This window comes from Scatophagus argus, chromosome 22 (assembly GCF_020382885.2).
Source record: "Scatophagus argus isolate fScaArg1 chromosome 22, fScaArg1.pri, whole genome shotgun sequence".
Lineage (NCBI taxonomy): Eukaryota > Metazoa > Chordata > Actinopteri > Scatophagidae > Scatophagus > Scatophagus argus.
Genome location: NC_058514.1, coordinates 5,033,500 through 5,050,441, shown reverse-complemented (window position 1 = coordinate 5,050,441; position 16,942 = coordinate 5,033,500). Strand labels below are relative to the sequence as shown.

Genomic DNA, 16,942 nt, shown 5'->3' with positions numbered 1-16,942 from the left:
CAATTCATTCGATTTATTGTCAGTAAATTATCCAGCACTTGTTCCTAACTTAATCAGGGTCAATGAAAGCATGATTACAGATTAGCAGGAAGAAACCATAAAGGACAAAGGGGCTGACACATGGCTTTAAATGACACTTTTAAAAAGTCTCCATTTTCTTTTGTATTTGTTTCTATGAACATTTCAGGGCTGCAAAAACAACTATTTTCATTACCAATAAATCTGCAAAATAGAGAGAAAATTTTGTCCAAACAACAAACAACAAAAATTTATTATATTCAGTTTTCAATCATACAGATAAAAGATGCAGAAAACCAACAAATCCTCACATTGGAGAACCTGCGAGAAAAGAATATTTGGTGATGTAAAAGCCTTTACATGATCCTGTTTCAAGTTTTGAGGAAGACAGTGCAGACAGGAAAGCGGCAGCTAATGATCAGTGCTTCGTTTTTGCTGTGTTTTGTGTACAGACACGGACTGTGATCAAGGATTTGTTAGGTTCACATCTCACACTGTGATGTGCAAAAGGACCCGAGAGATCCCTGTTATGGCATCAGACAGGAAACGTGAAGAAAGACAGTTACATGTCGTGCCACAGAAGCAAGCCGGCGACGCTGCTGTTCATGCAAAACAGCCATCAGGACGGCCTTTAACTCTTCATTACTGAGGAGCAAAATGGGCAAATCCATGTTGATCCTGGCATGTTTCTCTTGTTTATAAAAGGTGGCAGCCCCGTAATCACGCTGCTCTTTCATGGCTGCACCTCAACACATATTCCTTTGCGCTGCTGTGATTCGGATTTGTTTTGTCCCCTCAGCACGGGGGCCTTTTCTTCACACACAGTCTCAATCATTTGTGTTACTGCTGCACAAAGACAGCAGCATCAGTGTCGTGTTTACTTCAGCGGTGCGCCAGCCCGAGATTAGCATTGTGTGAATGGGCCTGTATTCTGCAGCTCGCTCTCTGTGTGTTTAATTAGCACGAGAGCCGTGAGTAAAGAGATGGAAATTTAATACATGTTGGCCAGACAAGGGGTACTGAAAAGCTCTTGGTAACAAAGTAGACCAGTTCACAGGAGATGTTAAGGGAGAGCGGAAAAGATATAAACGTTAAAAGGAAGACATGGATGAAATTATGTTAACTTTCAGATAGTAGAAATGAAGATAATAGATGGAGGTGGAGAAGTGGGCGGAAGGAAACATAATGGCTGCAAACGGAAAAGAGAAAAAAAAGAAAATGAAGAAAGGGGTGATGATATCCGTGAAATAATGCCAGACCAGTATCCATTAACAGCGCTGTTTTCATGATGATTGGCCAATCCATCTCATTACTGCCATCAGGGAGCAGGAGGATGCACTCTGCTACAAAAGGCTGTAATTCAGTCCTGATTACGTTAAGTGATGGCAGTTTATACTGCAGATGTTTATTGGAGTGGAGCAGGCCAGTCAGTGCTCATGCTGCAGACAGACAGGCTGGACCAGAGCCCAAATATTTAAAAGAGACTCAAGTGTAGTGCTTTGCAATGCAGCTAATACTGCTGTTTTTGCACATGAAAACAGCAATAGGGAGATGCCAGAGTGTGCTGCGTTTGTGCACAAACTTGTCACCCGAAATGTGTAAACTGAACCTTATGAGGAAGAAGCAGCTCTTTTTACAGGATGCAGTTTCTCACTCTGAGTCACTGAAACTTGTGGCAGGGAGAGGTCAGTTCGCCGAGTTCGGATCCCTCCACAGCCCCCCTGCCTCATGAGAGCTGTTCAGAAAGGATCAGCAGGGCACGAGCGACTGAAACTGGAGCTGGAGTACAGGCTAAATAACTTTGACAGAGAGGCAAGAGGAGATTTTTAGTTCTACACCGATGTTCACTGAGAGACACGTGCACACTTGAATTTATTGGAAAAACAAAAATTAGAAAAGAAGATGGCTGGTATTGTGATTTGACTTTCCACAGATAATGTTAGGGTCAGTTGTTCACATGGAAATGCATGAGTACTGATGGTGGTATTCTCACAAAGAAACATATCTTCTTGCATAGAGTATTTTTTGCAAATGTTTCATGAAAAAGAAAATACATTCCACACAGACATGCGACAAGGCTTGGCTGTCCTGTATGTTTTATTCCTTTGTGCTGACCACAGAAACTAAATACTCCTAATTAAAAAGAGTATTCTGATAGATTAGTGCATCCCAACTCTTTTTATTGTTGCTGCACAGCAAATACTGCAAACTGCTCAAATATCTGTTGATAGTTTCTGCTTGAGCTTAGCTGTATTTTTTGGAAGACGCAACAGTTTCCACTCCTCCCACACATCATGGAGTCATCTTAAAAAAGCAAAAACCCTCTGTAACTCCTCTTCCTCTTTTTACCGTCATGAGTAACGGCTTTCACTTGGATTCACTTCAGCGTACACAAAGTGTCGGTTACATTTTTGCACTTGTGCTGTATCTTAGCCTGCTGTCTGAAAAAGAGGCCTACTGTGTGCGTCTGCAGGCAGCACATGAAAAAGCAAATCGCTGGTGCTCAGATCACTGCTGGGGAGGTGGTGGAGGTCCGCATTTGCATATTTAAAAGACACAAACCCAAACACAGAACGACAGCCTGTTTTCTCTTCACTAAAAGCAGTGGACAGGTGAAAGAAGACCTCAACCTTTTCCAAAAAAATCCTTACCCACCTAATGTCTCTTTTCAGCCCCTGATGGAAATCCCTCAGATTTTATCCCCCCCACCCCACAAAGAAAAAGAAAATTGAAAAGACCAAACCCGTCCTGTACTTTGAGGATTGTGAATAGAGTGCCCCACAGCCTGCCTGCCTGCCTGCCCCACATACGGTGGCTGAATACAAAAGACCCCCACCACCACCACCACCACCACCTCCACCTCCCTGTAAGAGCAATCTCTACAGGAGACCACTCCATCTCCACGGCTGCAGCGACAGGTCTCAATGAAGCCATCAGTGCACGCTCTCATGCATGTGCGCACACTCGTAAACACAAAGACAGACACTTTTGCATGTAGCTGTTTATTCCTTTAGGCCTTAGAGTCTCTCTCTCTCACACACACACACACACACACCAGTGCTTTCAACCCATTCCCAAACCATCATGGCTAATGCATTCTTTTCATCCCCAGTGGTGGGCAGGGGCAGGGAGGGAGGGAGATGAGTGGTTGGCGCTGATTTGAATATTTAAATTATTTATCGCCAGAGAGTACTGAGATCCAAGCCATGCCAAAGGACACGAGGGAGCCTGGTGAGGGCGAATCCGGCCATGTTTGGATTCGACAGTGTGCTGTTAATGCCTGAGAGGGACTGGAAAGTGGGGAGGAACATGCAAGACACAGTCGCTGACTTTGTTGGTCATGTTGCTTATTCTGTTTCAGTAATGTGAGATTTCTGCAGCCCATTTCTGCTCTCAGGACATTAGTGTAATTTGCAGCATCAATAAAACCTTCAGTGTCAATAATCTTTACATTTCAATACATGTTTATTGCTCTGAAATCCTGAGTCCTCCCACTGTTGTACCTCTGCACTGTACTGTGACTGTAAAAGTTTTTAAATATATATATATATAAATAATAGCTCACTGTGGAAGTACAGTGTAAAAAAGGAAGTTAGCTGAGTGATGTAATGCACTGGGTCTTAATATCAGACAAGGGAGAGTTCCACTTTGGCTTGTTGCAGCTCAGAGCCTGAGAAACACACACATGCCTTTCCCTGTCGCAGAACAATCCTGGGAAATGGAGGAATTTACTATACAGCTCACGCGACGACAGAACTGTAGGCTTGAAGGAAAAACACTGAAGTTAGGGTTGACACAATGAGCAGTTTATTGCCTGGACACCGGATTTGTAGGCTGATGTGCCATTCGGACCTTTTAATTTTGCCTCCCCCCTCCCGTTATGATTGAATCTTTTCCCTTTCACCTCGTCTGCTCTGACGCTGCGCAGGCTGGCAGCTCGATCTCCCTCATGCTCTGCCTCCCTCTTCTTTATGCACTCAGCACTAAGTTACAGTCTGCAGACAAAGGAAGTCCTCAGCTGGCCCCCCCACGTCGCTGTCCTCTTCGTTCTCTGGTGCACCACGCACAAGCGCAGAAATGGCTCTCATCGAGCCCCGACAAAGAAGATAGTCAGTAGACATTCATTCTCTCATGTCCCATACTTATCCTTATCACTCTGCTTATTGTCTTATTTTTTTTGATCTTCTGAAGTAATTGCAGTCAATTAAAGGACACGACCTCTGCAATGCACAGGCTAGAATGGGTTTCTTTTATAATTATTTATATACCCTCACCATAAAATAATTTTCTTCTGTCATTTTCTTCATTTGCGCCAGTATTTGAGCCAGCTTGTAGGTATTTGTTCTGACTGATTGTATAACTCAAACAGCCTCCATTCACTTTGCTCAAATAAGCTATGAATTGTTTGAAAGTGCTTAGGGAAAAGGCAGGCTTTAATTGTAACATTTAAAAACAGCATTAATAATTTATAGGAAAGACTGGTGTTACCCCTGTGACCTTCCTTTTGCTTTGTTCTGTTGGTGTTTGTTAGTTTTCTTCTTGGCAACTGCTTCCGACGGGCTGCCCAGAGGCAGGAAAATAAAATTTGTGCAGATATTCTTATTATTCACAGCCTGTGTGTGATTCTGTGCCAGCTTTAACTTTAAAAGCTCAGATATTTTAACATTTTTATCATCCTTTCTTATGTGTGGGGGAAGATTTTCCCTCTCTGAGTTGTTGTGTCCTCCTTCATCACTCATAATCCCTGTGGTGAACCTCATTTGCTGCAGTCTGGGTGTACACAGTTGCAGCTCGTGTCCTCAGTAATGATCCCCTAATTATGGGAATCCACAGCAGCCTCGGGGGTGTGAAACCACCTGCCTGTGTGTGTGTGTGTGTGTGCACGTTTACCTGTGACATATGTACATCCTGTGTGCGAGACACAACGCAACAGTGCACACAAGTCGGAGTATTTAATCAAACACTCTGTGGCGTTTTTATTGTATTTGTCTATTGAATTTCACTGATGACTGGATTTGTCAGCAGTGTGGAAAACATTATTCCACACAAGGGCATCCCGTGTGGAATAATAACAGCATTTGTCTCAAGATGCAGGGGGACGGGTTGAATATTAAGTTCTTTTTCCCCAGAAGTGTCCAACAAAAGCCTTAAATGTTTTATTCATGTTAAAATACTTTTGTTTTTAGTGAGATTAAAGCTATTAGCCATTTTTCATATGAACAAGTAAGTGTGTAAGTATGTGAAAGAGGTCACCTGAAGGGGTGTTTGTAGTAAGTAGATGTTCGATTTTCAAAAAATATGGTATCACCAAAAACGGGGTCAAAAGTAATTATTTCTTCTGCTCCTTTTAGTCGAGCCATCAAGACCAACCAGGACCTTCTTCCAGAGACTCCGTGGACCAACATCCTGTATGATGACTTCTGGGGCACCCTGCTCACTCACAGCGGTAGCCACAAGTCCTTCCGCCCACTCTGCACCCTCTCCTTCCGCCTCAACTACACCCTGCATGGTCTGCATCCCTGGGGCTACCACTTGCTGAACGTGGTACTTCACGGGCTGGTCACCGCCCTCTTCACGGCCTTCAGTCGCCCCCTTCTCGGCCGAGGACTGTGGAGCCTGCTGGCGGGCCTTCTCTTTGCTTCTCATCCGGTTCATACTGAAGCGGTCGCCGGCGTGGTTGGGAGGGCGGATGTTGGCGCTGCCCTGTTTTTCTTGCTGTCTCTTCTCTGCTACACGAGACACTGTGGACTTCGCAGGGACCCATGTGGGACGTTTCAGAGCAGCTCAGTCAGCCGGTGCTGGGGCTGGATGCTGGGCAGCCTGGGGTGTGCAGCAGCCAGCATGCTGTGGAAGGAGCAGGGGGTGACGGTGCTGGCCGTGTCGGCTGTGTATGACCTCTTCGTGTTCCAGAGGCTCCGGTTTCGCCAGGCACTTCTCCTCCTGTTAGGAAAGGTAAATTACTGAATGCCACAGGGGCCGGTGTGTTCGCTGGCTCTTGCCTCGGCGTCTCTACATATCCAGTTTCCTCTTCCTTCCCTCAGAGGCAAACCTCATCCAGCCAGCTGTTAATGGTTCCTGCATGGTGGATTAGGTTGTGTGTGTGTGTGTGGAAATTGTGCGTGTCGCATGCTGTTTGCTTTTCATAAGGAGTGTAATTAGGAGAGCTGTTTGCCGGTGCACAGTTGGTGCATGAAAAGTAAGCTGTTCTCATTTGTCATCTGCTAAACAGGAAGAAACTCAATGCGGAGGAAGAAGTTTTCCACTTCCCTGCAACTTCAGTTTGCTGCAGTAAATAGATACACATTAACGCGAGGAAATTTAGATTAGGATCTCAGCCTCATTGTGTGTGTGTGTGTGTGTTTTGTTTTTTTTGTTTTTTTACAAAGAAGCAGTTGTAGAGGAAAAGCTATTTTCGGGGTGAGTTGGTTTTTTGTTTGTTTTTTTTTTCCCTCCAATTTAAAGTGACAAAAGGTATGTTTAGGGAAACAACACATCCAACTCTGGTCAGTGATTTGGTCCATTTGGTGTGTAAGCTGTACAAACACATGCACAAGATCAGAATGCTTCCTCTGCAAGACTCCATTTTTCCCCTCCAAACTCAAGCTGTCTGACGGGACAACCTTGACGCAGCGACTCATCTGATTATGGGAAGCAGCGTTTGACTGGAAAGCCTGCTCTCACTCTCCATTTGATTAGAGAAACTGCTCCTTAGCCAGCATGATGGCCCTCATAAAACCCATAACTGGCATAATAAAAAATCCCCTTGGGTTTGAGCAGCAAGGGCAGACTGGCTCTCAGTGTGGAGAGTGAGAGTGTGTGAGTGTGTGTGAGAATCTTTTAACGGTGGTTTGTTCTTGAGGAAACGTCTAGAAACACTTCTGTTTGTTGCAAGGTTTGTGATGCAGTCTAGTACATCACAAACGTCTTCTGGAACCTTCTGTCGTATATACAAACTCCAGCCCTTCGCAAGGGCTGACGTGACTGACTGTCTTATTTTACACAGCCAGCGTTCAAATGAAAACATGTTCTGCTCTCGAGTGCGTGAGGCTTTAGCGTACCTGTGGGCCAGCTTCCCTAGTAGTCGTTTCTGGCAGAATGATAACCCACAACTGTTATTAGAGGGCTTGTGGTGAGCAGCCAGGGAGATCAGAGAGAGGAGGGAGGGAATATGATGCTTTTTCTCCGCAGAGCTTGGCAGGAGTGACTTGTGTGTGTGCTTTCATGATTCTTAGACCTTTGCAGATGCAAAACAACACCTGCCTTTCAAATTGGTCATCTATTAAAGCTGCTGAATCATGTTCGAGAGGCAGCAGGAAAGTAGGATGCAGCTCATTTGTAAATGATGAGCAAGTGCAGAGTAACAAAGTACAAAGTACTTTGAGTACATAGCGGAGACGAAAGAGAAAAATAATACAAAGCAAAACAATGCAGACGACGGATTAGCCTCTTAAAATCCATTTTTTTACACTTAACAGCTGACATAAAGCAGTGGAAAAGTCATGACTTACAAGAGGCCACAAATGCATATACGTTTTCAGAATTAGTGTGGTTCAGAGTGCTTTATATACACATTTTCAAACTGTGCTACCAAAAAATACGTTGAAAAACTTTCACAGATCCTCACACTTTTATTCTCTACAATTTCCCCACTGCGGGATCAATAAAGTTCATCCTATCTTATCTTACAACAAAATGTATAAATCAAGATAAAGATTATTAAGTATACAGTAGTGGAGCAGTCAGAGTAAATACTGGTGGAATCCTGCCTTCTTTTGGAGAGCTTTGAGATGAACTTAAAACATCAAAATTAAACCCCCCCCCATGAGATTTTGATCATGTGTACACCAGAAGCGGTTTTGTTGAGCTAATTCATGGCATGTCAGTCGGTCAGTTTTCCTCCGGCCAACCTCAGTGGCCTGAGGAAGTTCTCAGTTGCCAGTTCTCAGCTCTCTAACAAACTTTTGTTTAATTAATGTTCATCTTTACAAACTTTTTCATTTTGGTCAAAAAATGTAAATGCTGTTGCCACAGGGGTCAGTGGGTTTGTTAAAATTAAAAGTTCTTTGAGCCTGAATAAAGTAACTTTGACCTGAAATGATATTTTTTTTTAAAAAAAAAAAGAAAAGAAAGAAATGTTGAAAGAAAAAAAAAATCTGATTTTTGTTAATCTGCTCCTGTATGAAAGGAGACAATGGAAACAGAGCCTTGGAAATGAAACCACCACCTGAAAGACATGGAGCGCTGCTTGTTCCAGTCGGTTGCATTACAGGCTGAAAGATTTCATCACCCTCAGTGTTTGTCAGAAGCCGTTCTGAAAAGCCACATTCTCCTGTGTATTTATCACACAGGAGAGACAGCATCAGCAGCTTCCAGCTCTCTGCCCAGACACAATAGCCCCGTGCCAGCCCGTCTGCTCCTGGTGCCAACTGCCCGCCACCACCAGCACATCTGGCTCGTTTATCACTCTGGCAATGCCCTCCTCTGTTGCCCCAGCCACGGTTATCTTGGCAGGGAGCTCGTTACGTGCTGGGGCCAGCCACAGGGGCTGTCGTTTCCTCGATTATGAGCCAGACGTCTTGGGACGCATGGGAACACAAAAGGGGAGAGGGACAGAGAGAGAATAAGCCAGAGAGAGGGAAACTATGCTCTCACTTCCTGTCCTTTATCTGTTCTCGGTCTTTCTCACCTAAAAATCACTTGGGAATGGACGACTCGCCTTCTGCTACTCAGACACAGTGAATTGGATGGAGGGCACTCGTGGTGGAGAACAATGCAGCGTGTGGTGTTTTCCATTCAATCAAAAGTGTTCAATTTCTTCCACAATGAAGAAATAGATTGAAAAATCCCCCACTTCACCCTGACCGCTGCCTCACACCAGTCACAAACAATGAGGGGATGCAAATCAGCTGCAGTGTGGCAGAGGAGACAGAAACCCTTTGGCCAGAACGCCGTTTCTCATCCTATTAAGTCCCTCATCAGACTGACATGAGACTTCAAATGAGACAAGGTAGGATGGAGGAGGGAGAGTTAGAGAGTGATAGATGGAGACAAAGGAAGGTGTGGTGTTGCCGTTGGGTCTAACAGGCCAGGATCTTATGAACATAATGTCTTTGTTCTTTCCACTCTGTCAGTGGCTAAAACAAACATTTTGAAGAATGGGGCTCCAGGCTGTAGACAGGGAGCAGTGAAATGGTTTGCTTTTGTTGGTCGGAGGAAAAGTCAGGAGATGTCTCAGCTGAGCCTGACGTAAACTGTCAAGCGTTAGCAGACAAGAATGAGGTCATTAAATGTGTCTGTTTAAATGTTTGAAGCATTTACTTGACTGACTAACAAAAGACACCAGTGATTGTATCTTTCAGATGTAAATCAAAGGCATGAAATTAAATGCAGCTCTTTAAATAAGAATGAAGCTGGACTAGATAGGAGGGCTTTTTCTTCATGCTGCCTGACTCTCCACAAGCTGCACCTTCTTCAACGTGTGCACCTACAGTCAAATGGAGACATGTGTTTGTGTCCTTGCATTTGAAGTGTTGCAGCCTCCTCCTCCTCGTTTGTCTCGATGAGCACTGCAGGCTCGCAGATGAAGTTCAGCTGACGGCTTGATTAACGTTGTGTCAATTATCTTGATGGCAGAGCACTCGGCTGCGACATGATGCCTTCTGTTGCGAGTTCTGCAGTTTCTGTTGCTCTTTATTTAATTTCCTTTCATGGGTAACTCAAAAAACAAATTGTGCATGTTTAGATTTTCTGGTACATCTAGTCATTGTACCTCAAGCAAGAACACTTCTTTTTTTTATCCCTTAACCTGTTGGACAATAAAAATAAGACTTGCTCAAATAAGTGATCCTGTGCTGGATTCACAAAGCCACTTAAACTGTCCAAACTTGCTGTAAATTGCTTAGTTCTGTTTGATGAATGACATCTAAAATACTTTGAAATGTTTAATGGAAGAGAGGAGATGGATGAGAACTTTTAAGTTTTTCATTTTAGTTTTATGTAAAATATTTAGCTCCAAATTCGTGTTGATCAAGGAAATATATCCTCATAAGGCTGTACGACAGTCCAGTCATGAATTTAATTTGTCCTAAAGAACAAATTATACTTACCCTCACGCTAAGTTGTGGTAACTAAAACCAAAAGGTTGAAGCTTACAGTTTATTTTTCTTCTGGTGTATTTCCACTGCACCCTCAATTGATTTGCATGAATCGTGATTAAACCAATCCAGATTTCATATAAGATTTCTAGCCAGTGGTGACATTTATGTGGCCAAGTCACATCTTAAATTTGCACATGGATTTAGTCTGGATAAAAGACATTTGAAGTGTAAATGGGGCTTTAAATCACTTGCACTGCACATGTCAATTAAGAACTAATCCACATGAATGATTCTTAATGAGGCCTCTTATATTTCAGTACTGCATTTAAGCTGTCCATAATTATCTTCTCTAGTGCAAATCAGCTGATGAAAGTCTTCAGATTAAATAAGTAAGAAATGGGGCCAACAAGGCTAAATCAGATGCATGACATCCCATCAAGAATCCCTCTGTTGCACTAAATCCCCTTTGACTCTGGTGTCCCGCCGTTACTCTAACATGAAGCTCTTTAAATGTCAGCTTTTGATCAGCTGGTGGGCAGCATGCGAGGCTTCAGACCGTGACCCATCCCATCACAGGTCCGTGCGCCAGCAGCGGCAGCAGCCGAGCTTTCATTGAGAGCACTACGGGGGTAATTAGGTCACTCTATCAAAGTCAGCACCTCTCAATGCCAGCCTCAGTGCAGCTGCCTGACGACTTGGGTGAATTGCGCCAAGTCAGCAGAATCCAGAGCACATTAGAGAACTGGATGCATGCCTCATTGTACCGTTCATCACAGTTTAGCACGTCACTGCCAATGCATCAAATATGAGCGCCATGTGCGTCCAAAACTTTGAAGGTCCTCCCCTGCACATGTCAATGAGAAAGAATTGCTCCACAGTGGGGTGATGAAGCTCCCAGCTCAACTGTTTGAAAACCTTCTGATTCGAAAAATATACCTTCAGTACTTAGGTAGGCTTTCAAAGAATAGCTGGCAAACAAGTGAGTTTAGTTTTGTTTGTGTTTTAGAGAAAACTGAGGTAATTGTGCCAATCGACTTTTTTTTTTTTACCAAAATAGACTTAAAATAACAAGATGACATTTTAATTTACATTTGTCAAACTCGTAGAAGAAGAAAAAAAAACTCATGCATGATCAGTCCAGAGTTATGAGACGTATAAATTGGACATGACTGTAACAAGGTAAGTTCAGAAGATTGATCCTGTGCTGTCTTGCATCAGTCCATGGCAGCTTTAAATGGCGCTCCCATGAAGTCAGCCGTATCCCGCTGTTTCGATGTCAACAGGCAGACCACACCCTTCTGAGATTAATAAAAAAAGAGCTAATAATGAATGGTGCACTTAAAGGATGAAGGCTTGGGAGCTTTAATACTGCTATATTTATGTGCGGCAAGAGAGAGATGGAGAGAATGAGAGGAGGGTTAATTCAGGAAAGAGAGAGGATAGTAAACTGGAAGAGAATAAGGAGGGAAAGCCACTAAAATCAACGCCAAGTTTCCAAATGAAGATCCAGAGTGGAGGAGATATGTAGACGTCAGCTGGGTTCACAGGCTTGGAGTGAGCAGAATGTTACGTCTGACAGTTGGCAGGGGGATTAAACCAGCCGTCCTCCGTGGAGACTCACAGATCTGATGAAGACCAGTCAGTCAGCACCAGAAGCAGTTCCCACGAATTTGAGATACACAGCAGGGAACAATGGAAAAAAAGATGTTAAAAAAAGTATCATCACTAGTCTGTTTTCAGAAGTTACAAGAGTTTGTGGGTTTTAGCAGAAAATATTTTCTCACATGCAGGCATCCAAGACCCTGCACTCATTTGAGACGCATAAAATTCCAGTAAAACAACATGGTTAGCTTCTGCTGTTAGCCACAAAAGCTAATCCAGGGAACTATACTTCCTGTGCTTACTTTTAAGGGCTTCAGAAATCCCTGTGTTGTCTTAAACCCCCTTTCCACCACTGAGGTTGCTGAAACAGGAGACTCTTTAAATGTCAAGTTAACACCACTGGCACCCCCTGCTTTGATCACCGGGCTTCAACAAGCTCATTACTCATTTCAGTGCCAGCAGAAGCTGAATGGGTGATGTTAATTTTGCAGTTTGCCTCGTATGTTGTGGAGGACCTCATAACTTTCCAAATAAAATTTAATTTTGCCAAAAATCCTCTCAAATGCTTGGCTTTGTGTCTAACTTAAAGTAAACAGCTTTTCTGTGTTTGGATTTAAGTCCAAGGCACCATGCCGTGAAGTTTTCTTTGCATGTTTTTGTCATAAGTCATAAATAAGACCAAACGGAAAAAATACCGGGATTTTACTTGACCTGAGTTCTCTCTTTGAAGCCAAGAAATCAGCTTGATCTTATGAGGCCAGTGTGAAAGGATAAGTTGCTATGATGACTTTACAAAAAAGTAGTTTACTGTTTTTTTTATTGAGTTCGTAGAAAAAAAAAACTCAGCTTTGATGGAATTTACTAGATTTTCTTCTTCACACACGCGGAGTAGACCTTTCTTGCAGTGGCTTGTCAACCACAGGTGTAACTCATAACATTAATGAGGTCTGCTCCGGTGTTGAGCAGGCTACCTTACTGGCACACCTGAATGTGGCAGAGCCATCGTCACTGATTAGCTGTGCTTCTCATGCCACCATTAGAATGATTCGGGAATTCATTTTAGGCTATTTCTTACAGAAAAAGGAAGTACAGTTAGAGAAACTTGTAGTTTTAAAATCACAAAACAGCTAATTTTAGGAGCTGTATTAGTCGACCATGACGGTGTAAACTGGAATTGTTAGGAAAGTCAATAAATCAACAGCTAAATCGAGAGGTTAAAGGGCTTTTCAGAGCAATTAGAGAGTGTAGCTGAGGAGGAAGTCATTCAGTTGTTAGAGGGAGATGATGAATTATTGAAGATCTTTTTTTCAACTGACCACAAAAGGCTACTGAGTGGAGAGTGAAGGTCACACCAGACAGTGTTGGTTACCACTCTTACGGGAAACTTCACGCCCTGCTTGAATAACCAGCCTGCAGCCTGTTGCTTCTAAAAAACAGACTAATTAGAGAGCGTGAGTTTTGTTGGCTGGAATCTGCAGTTGTTTGCTGCTGAGTTTGTGAAACCACTCTAGCGTGCTTGCAGTTTGAGTTGTGAGAGTGTGATTGATCGGGAAGTCAATTACAGAACGATTTAGAAACAGACAAGGCAGCGAGGGGTAAAATGAAGCTCATTCACCTAAATACCACAAATGACTCTCTCTCTCCCGCCAGAATTGGCTTATCTTCTGATACCAAGCAGAATTGGATTTCTCAGACATTTTCCTCCCTTGACAGCCAATACGGGCTCATCCATCAATAAGCTCAGTCGTCTTTTTGTGTAAAAGGCACTCTCGCTTATCCTTTGTGTACCACCTTTCAGCATTCAAATCAATATCCATTTTTTCCCCCAACTTCACTTCCTCTCAGAGTGCTCCAAAGTGTTGAACTCCTTGAACTGGCCCTTTTCCATCCTTACTATTGACAAGTGACTTTAGGTAACTAGCTGTGCCTACAGCTCCCTACCTCAGCTAAACTCTTCAAGGGACACGCCTTTCCATTTCAGATCCGGAGAAATAAACTGGAACCAGCAGGTCGGGCGAGTCAAAGCTAAACCTCTTACTCTAATCCTAACATGGGCCTGTTATAGATAACTTGTGTTTTCCATCACAGTTCATGAAGGTGCACACATGAGCTCATTCATGCATGCTGGCTGTAAGAGAGGGTAACAGTTCTCTTTAAAGTTTATAATCACACAAATGAAAGCTCATTTTGTGTAGCTTTTAGAAGGTTTTATGTGCTTGTTGTGCAATTCATTCAGAGTGAACCATACAGAGAGGCTAAATGATTGCTCTAGTGGAGCAAACTCACTTAATAGATAAAAACAAAAGTCCTGTGCAGTAATACTGCACGCTATAAAGAGCTTTAACTGTATGTAAGCATGCACGAGCTCTAATTCCCCACGGACAGGTTCAAATAGAGTTCATACTACAGTGGTGCTCAGAAATAATAAATGGGCTCAGAAAATAGGAAGTGAGCAGCATCTCTGTGGTCATCAATCATGTTGTTATGTCATATTTAGTCCACTAGGTAAAGAGGAACTGGAATAACAAGCTTTTTATCAGGGCTGAGCCAGGCCGTCTCTGTCAATAAGCCTTGGCCTCTGCGACATTCCAGTTTCATCAGTGTTTAATGAAAGACATGAAGTCAGATTGGTCTAATCTTGGCAAAAACACAAAACTAAATCAGATTTGAGCAGTAATTGATTTCAGAGAGCTTCATATCAGAATGTGGCATTGAGGAAAAATGACGTCCGACAGACCAAAAACATCGTCAGTCTTAGAGCTACGCCTTCTCGTTTCTCTCCCTGCTGTCACTGAGGAATAGCATTTAAGAAGCCAGCGATCAAACCGCCAGGAGTTTAAGGGTGTGATCATACAAGCTCGTCACGTCTTAGTAACTGTAACACAACTGTAGACCACTGTGAAGCAACTGAAATGAATTATACTTTGGGCCCTGGGGAGTATCACATAGTTCCTGTCTCTGGATTTGAATCTAATTTATGCATCAAAGACTAATTTCCTGATTTCTAAAGAATCACCAATTAAATGTCAACTCTATTTCCACCCAAGCTAAACATGATTTCAATTTATTTTTTTTTTACCCCCAATTTCAGTTTATAAAGGGACCATTCAGTGTGAGGCTGCAGCGAGCGCCCAGTTGGCGTGTGGCAGTTCATTTAAAGGTGTTGCGTGACAGAGGACCTAATGGTGATCATGGTGCAGAGTTAATGCTCTTATGAGATGTAAACAGCATCTACATACCAACACAATGAGTCCTAAGCTGATTAACGGTCACACTCACTGCAACCCTGACAGGCAACAAGGAAAGACTTTGAGAAAAAGACTCTCGTGCTTCAAATTTACTTCAAAGTTGACCCCAGCTTGGTCAGAACTGAGTGCAGTTTACTCATAAATGGAAATTTATAGAAATAAACTTTACTTCACATCTGTATGTTCACTTCTCATTGATTTGCACTTGTGCATTTGCCCAATATTTTCAATGAAATGTTCTCCACATGTCGCAACAAGACACCTTTCACCCATTTGAATATGACATACTCCATTAAAAATGATCATTTCTTCATTTAAACAGTCACAGTGTAGCTGACCGGCATTGACACGCATTACAGCGCACAGCTGTCCAAATCCCACTGCGTCTTTCACCAGTTTGAATATGTCATATTTCACTATTTTCATGTAAACAGAGCTGTGTTGATTCTGGCTATGGGCTTTTTTTAATTTTGAGAACTATGCTAATGTTACAAAGAACTGTATAATTGTACATGAGTGCGGTTTATGCCCCAGGCAGCTATCAAAAACATTCCAGAGATTGCTTTGCATAGTTTCTCCCTCTGTATGACAGTGGGATAATACAATTTGAAGATTTATGAATCAAACCCTAACAGCTCGTACTGAAAGGCTGGACCTTCTTTCTCAATAACTTTATTGTCCGCAGAGACTACAAATACATGACATACAGGACATTTGTTGCTCTGATTCAGGGCTGACCCAGACCTTGAGTAACTTGACAGGTATTAAAATAGTCTTCTAAAATGAAAACAAATTTAGTTGCTCTGGAACACAGACAAAATATTGTGGCTTTGACCAAGCCCTTCTGGACCAAAATGTTGATTTAGGTGTTTTCCTTTAGCATAAGTACTTTTTTCTCTCTCCCTTTCAGAAAAAGAACATCAGTGTTTTGCTGAGTCTTGGCGCTCTGGCTTCCTGGGGAGTGATTCTTCTGTCAGCTCGCCTCTACTGGATGGGCAATAAGCCTCCCAACTTTTCCAACTCTGACAATCCTGCAGCTGACTCGCCACATTTTCTCACTCGAACACTAACGTTCCTCCACCTGCCCGCTGCCAACGCCTGGCTCTTGTTCTGCCCCGACAAGCTCAGTTTCGATTGGTCCATGGACGCTCTGCCCTTGGTCAGGTCCTTGGCCGACTGGAGGAACCTTCACACTGTTGCCTTTTACGGTGGATTTATCCTCCTGGGTTTGTTTGGCCTTCGTGGCTCTCCATCCAAGGCCAAGGAGACCAATGGGAAAGCCTGTTTCGCCAACGGGAAATCAATCGCTAATGGGAATGGCTACCATGCCCTGGACACAAACCATAACACAGATCAGGGGCACCCAAAGACCAGCCTGAATGGGTCAGCTGGACTCCACCAATGCCCTTCACGGACGTCGCTGCCCCCTACAGAAAACCTTGCTCTGCTTTCATTAGGCATCCTATCGTTGCCTTTCATCCCAGCCACAAACCTATTCTTTTATGTAGGATTTGTAATTGCAGAGAGGGTACTGTACATCCCCAGTATGGGCTTCTGTTTACTGGTCGCTGCTGGTGCCAGAACCTTGTATATCAGACTGAGGACTAGAGGCTGCAAGGCCTTCCTGTTGTGTCTCTGTGCGGGACTCGTGCTGCTAAATGGACTCAGAACCGTTCAGAGAAACAGGGACTGGAGCAATGAAGAGAATCTCTACAAGTCTGGGATTATTGTGAATCCTGCTAAAGGTAAGAGAAGGCCACCAGCCAGCTGTCATCAGTGAAGGGTATTGACAGAAATCTGCACAGCACTGAGTATTAAAAATTGTCAAGCACCAACAGCTGATTTAAGCAAGACAGTTTAAAGCACAACATGATTCACATTCCTGGTGATGGATTTATATTTTTCCACTGACAGTTGGTGGCAGGAACGTGGATAGAAGCAATGACGCACCAACAAAGGCAGGGAAGAAGACTGCTA

At 43.3% G+C, this 16,942-nt stretch overlaps 1 protein-coding gene across 1 annotated transcript in view; it reads left to right on the top strand.

Moving 5' to 3' along the window:
* Positions 1-16,942, top strand: part of tmtc2a (transmembrane O-mannosyltransferase targeting cadherins 2a) — a 50,628-nt gene that overhangs the window by 18,330 nt on the left and 15,356 nt on the right. Inside the window, 2 exon segments of the mRNA XM_046378929.1 lie at positions 5,370-5,970; positions 15,876-16,710. Coding sequence (XP_046234885.1) covers positions 5,370-5,970; positions 15,876-16,710 — 1,436 coding nt within the window.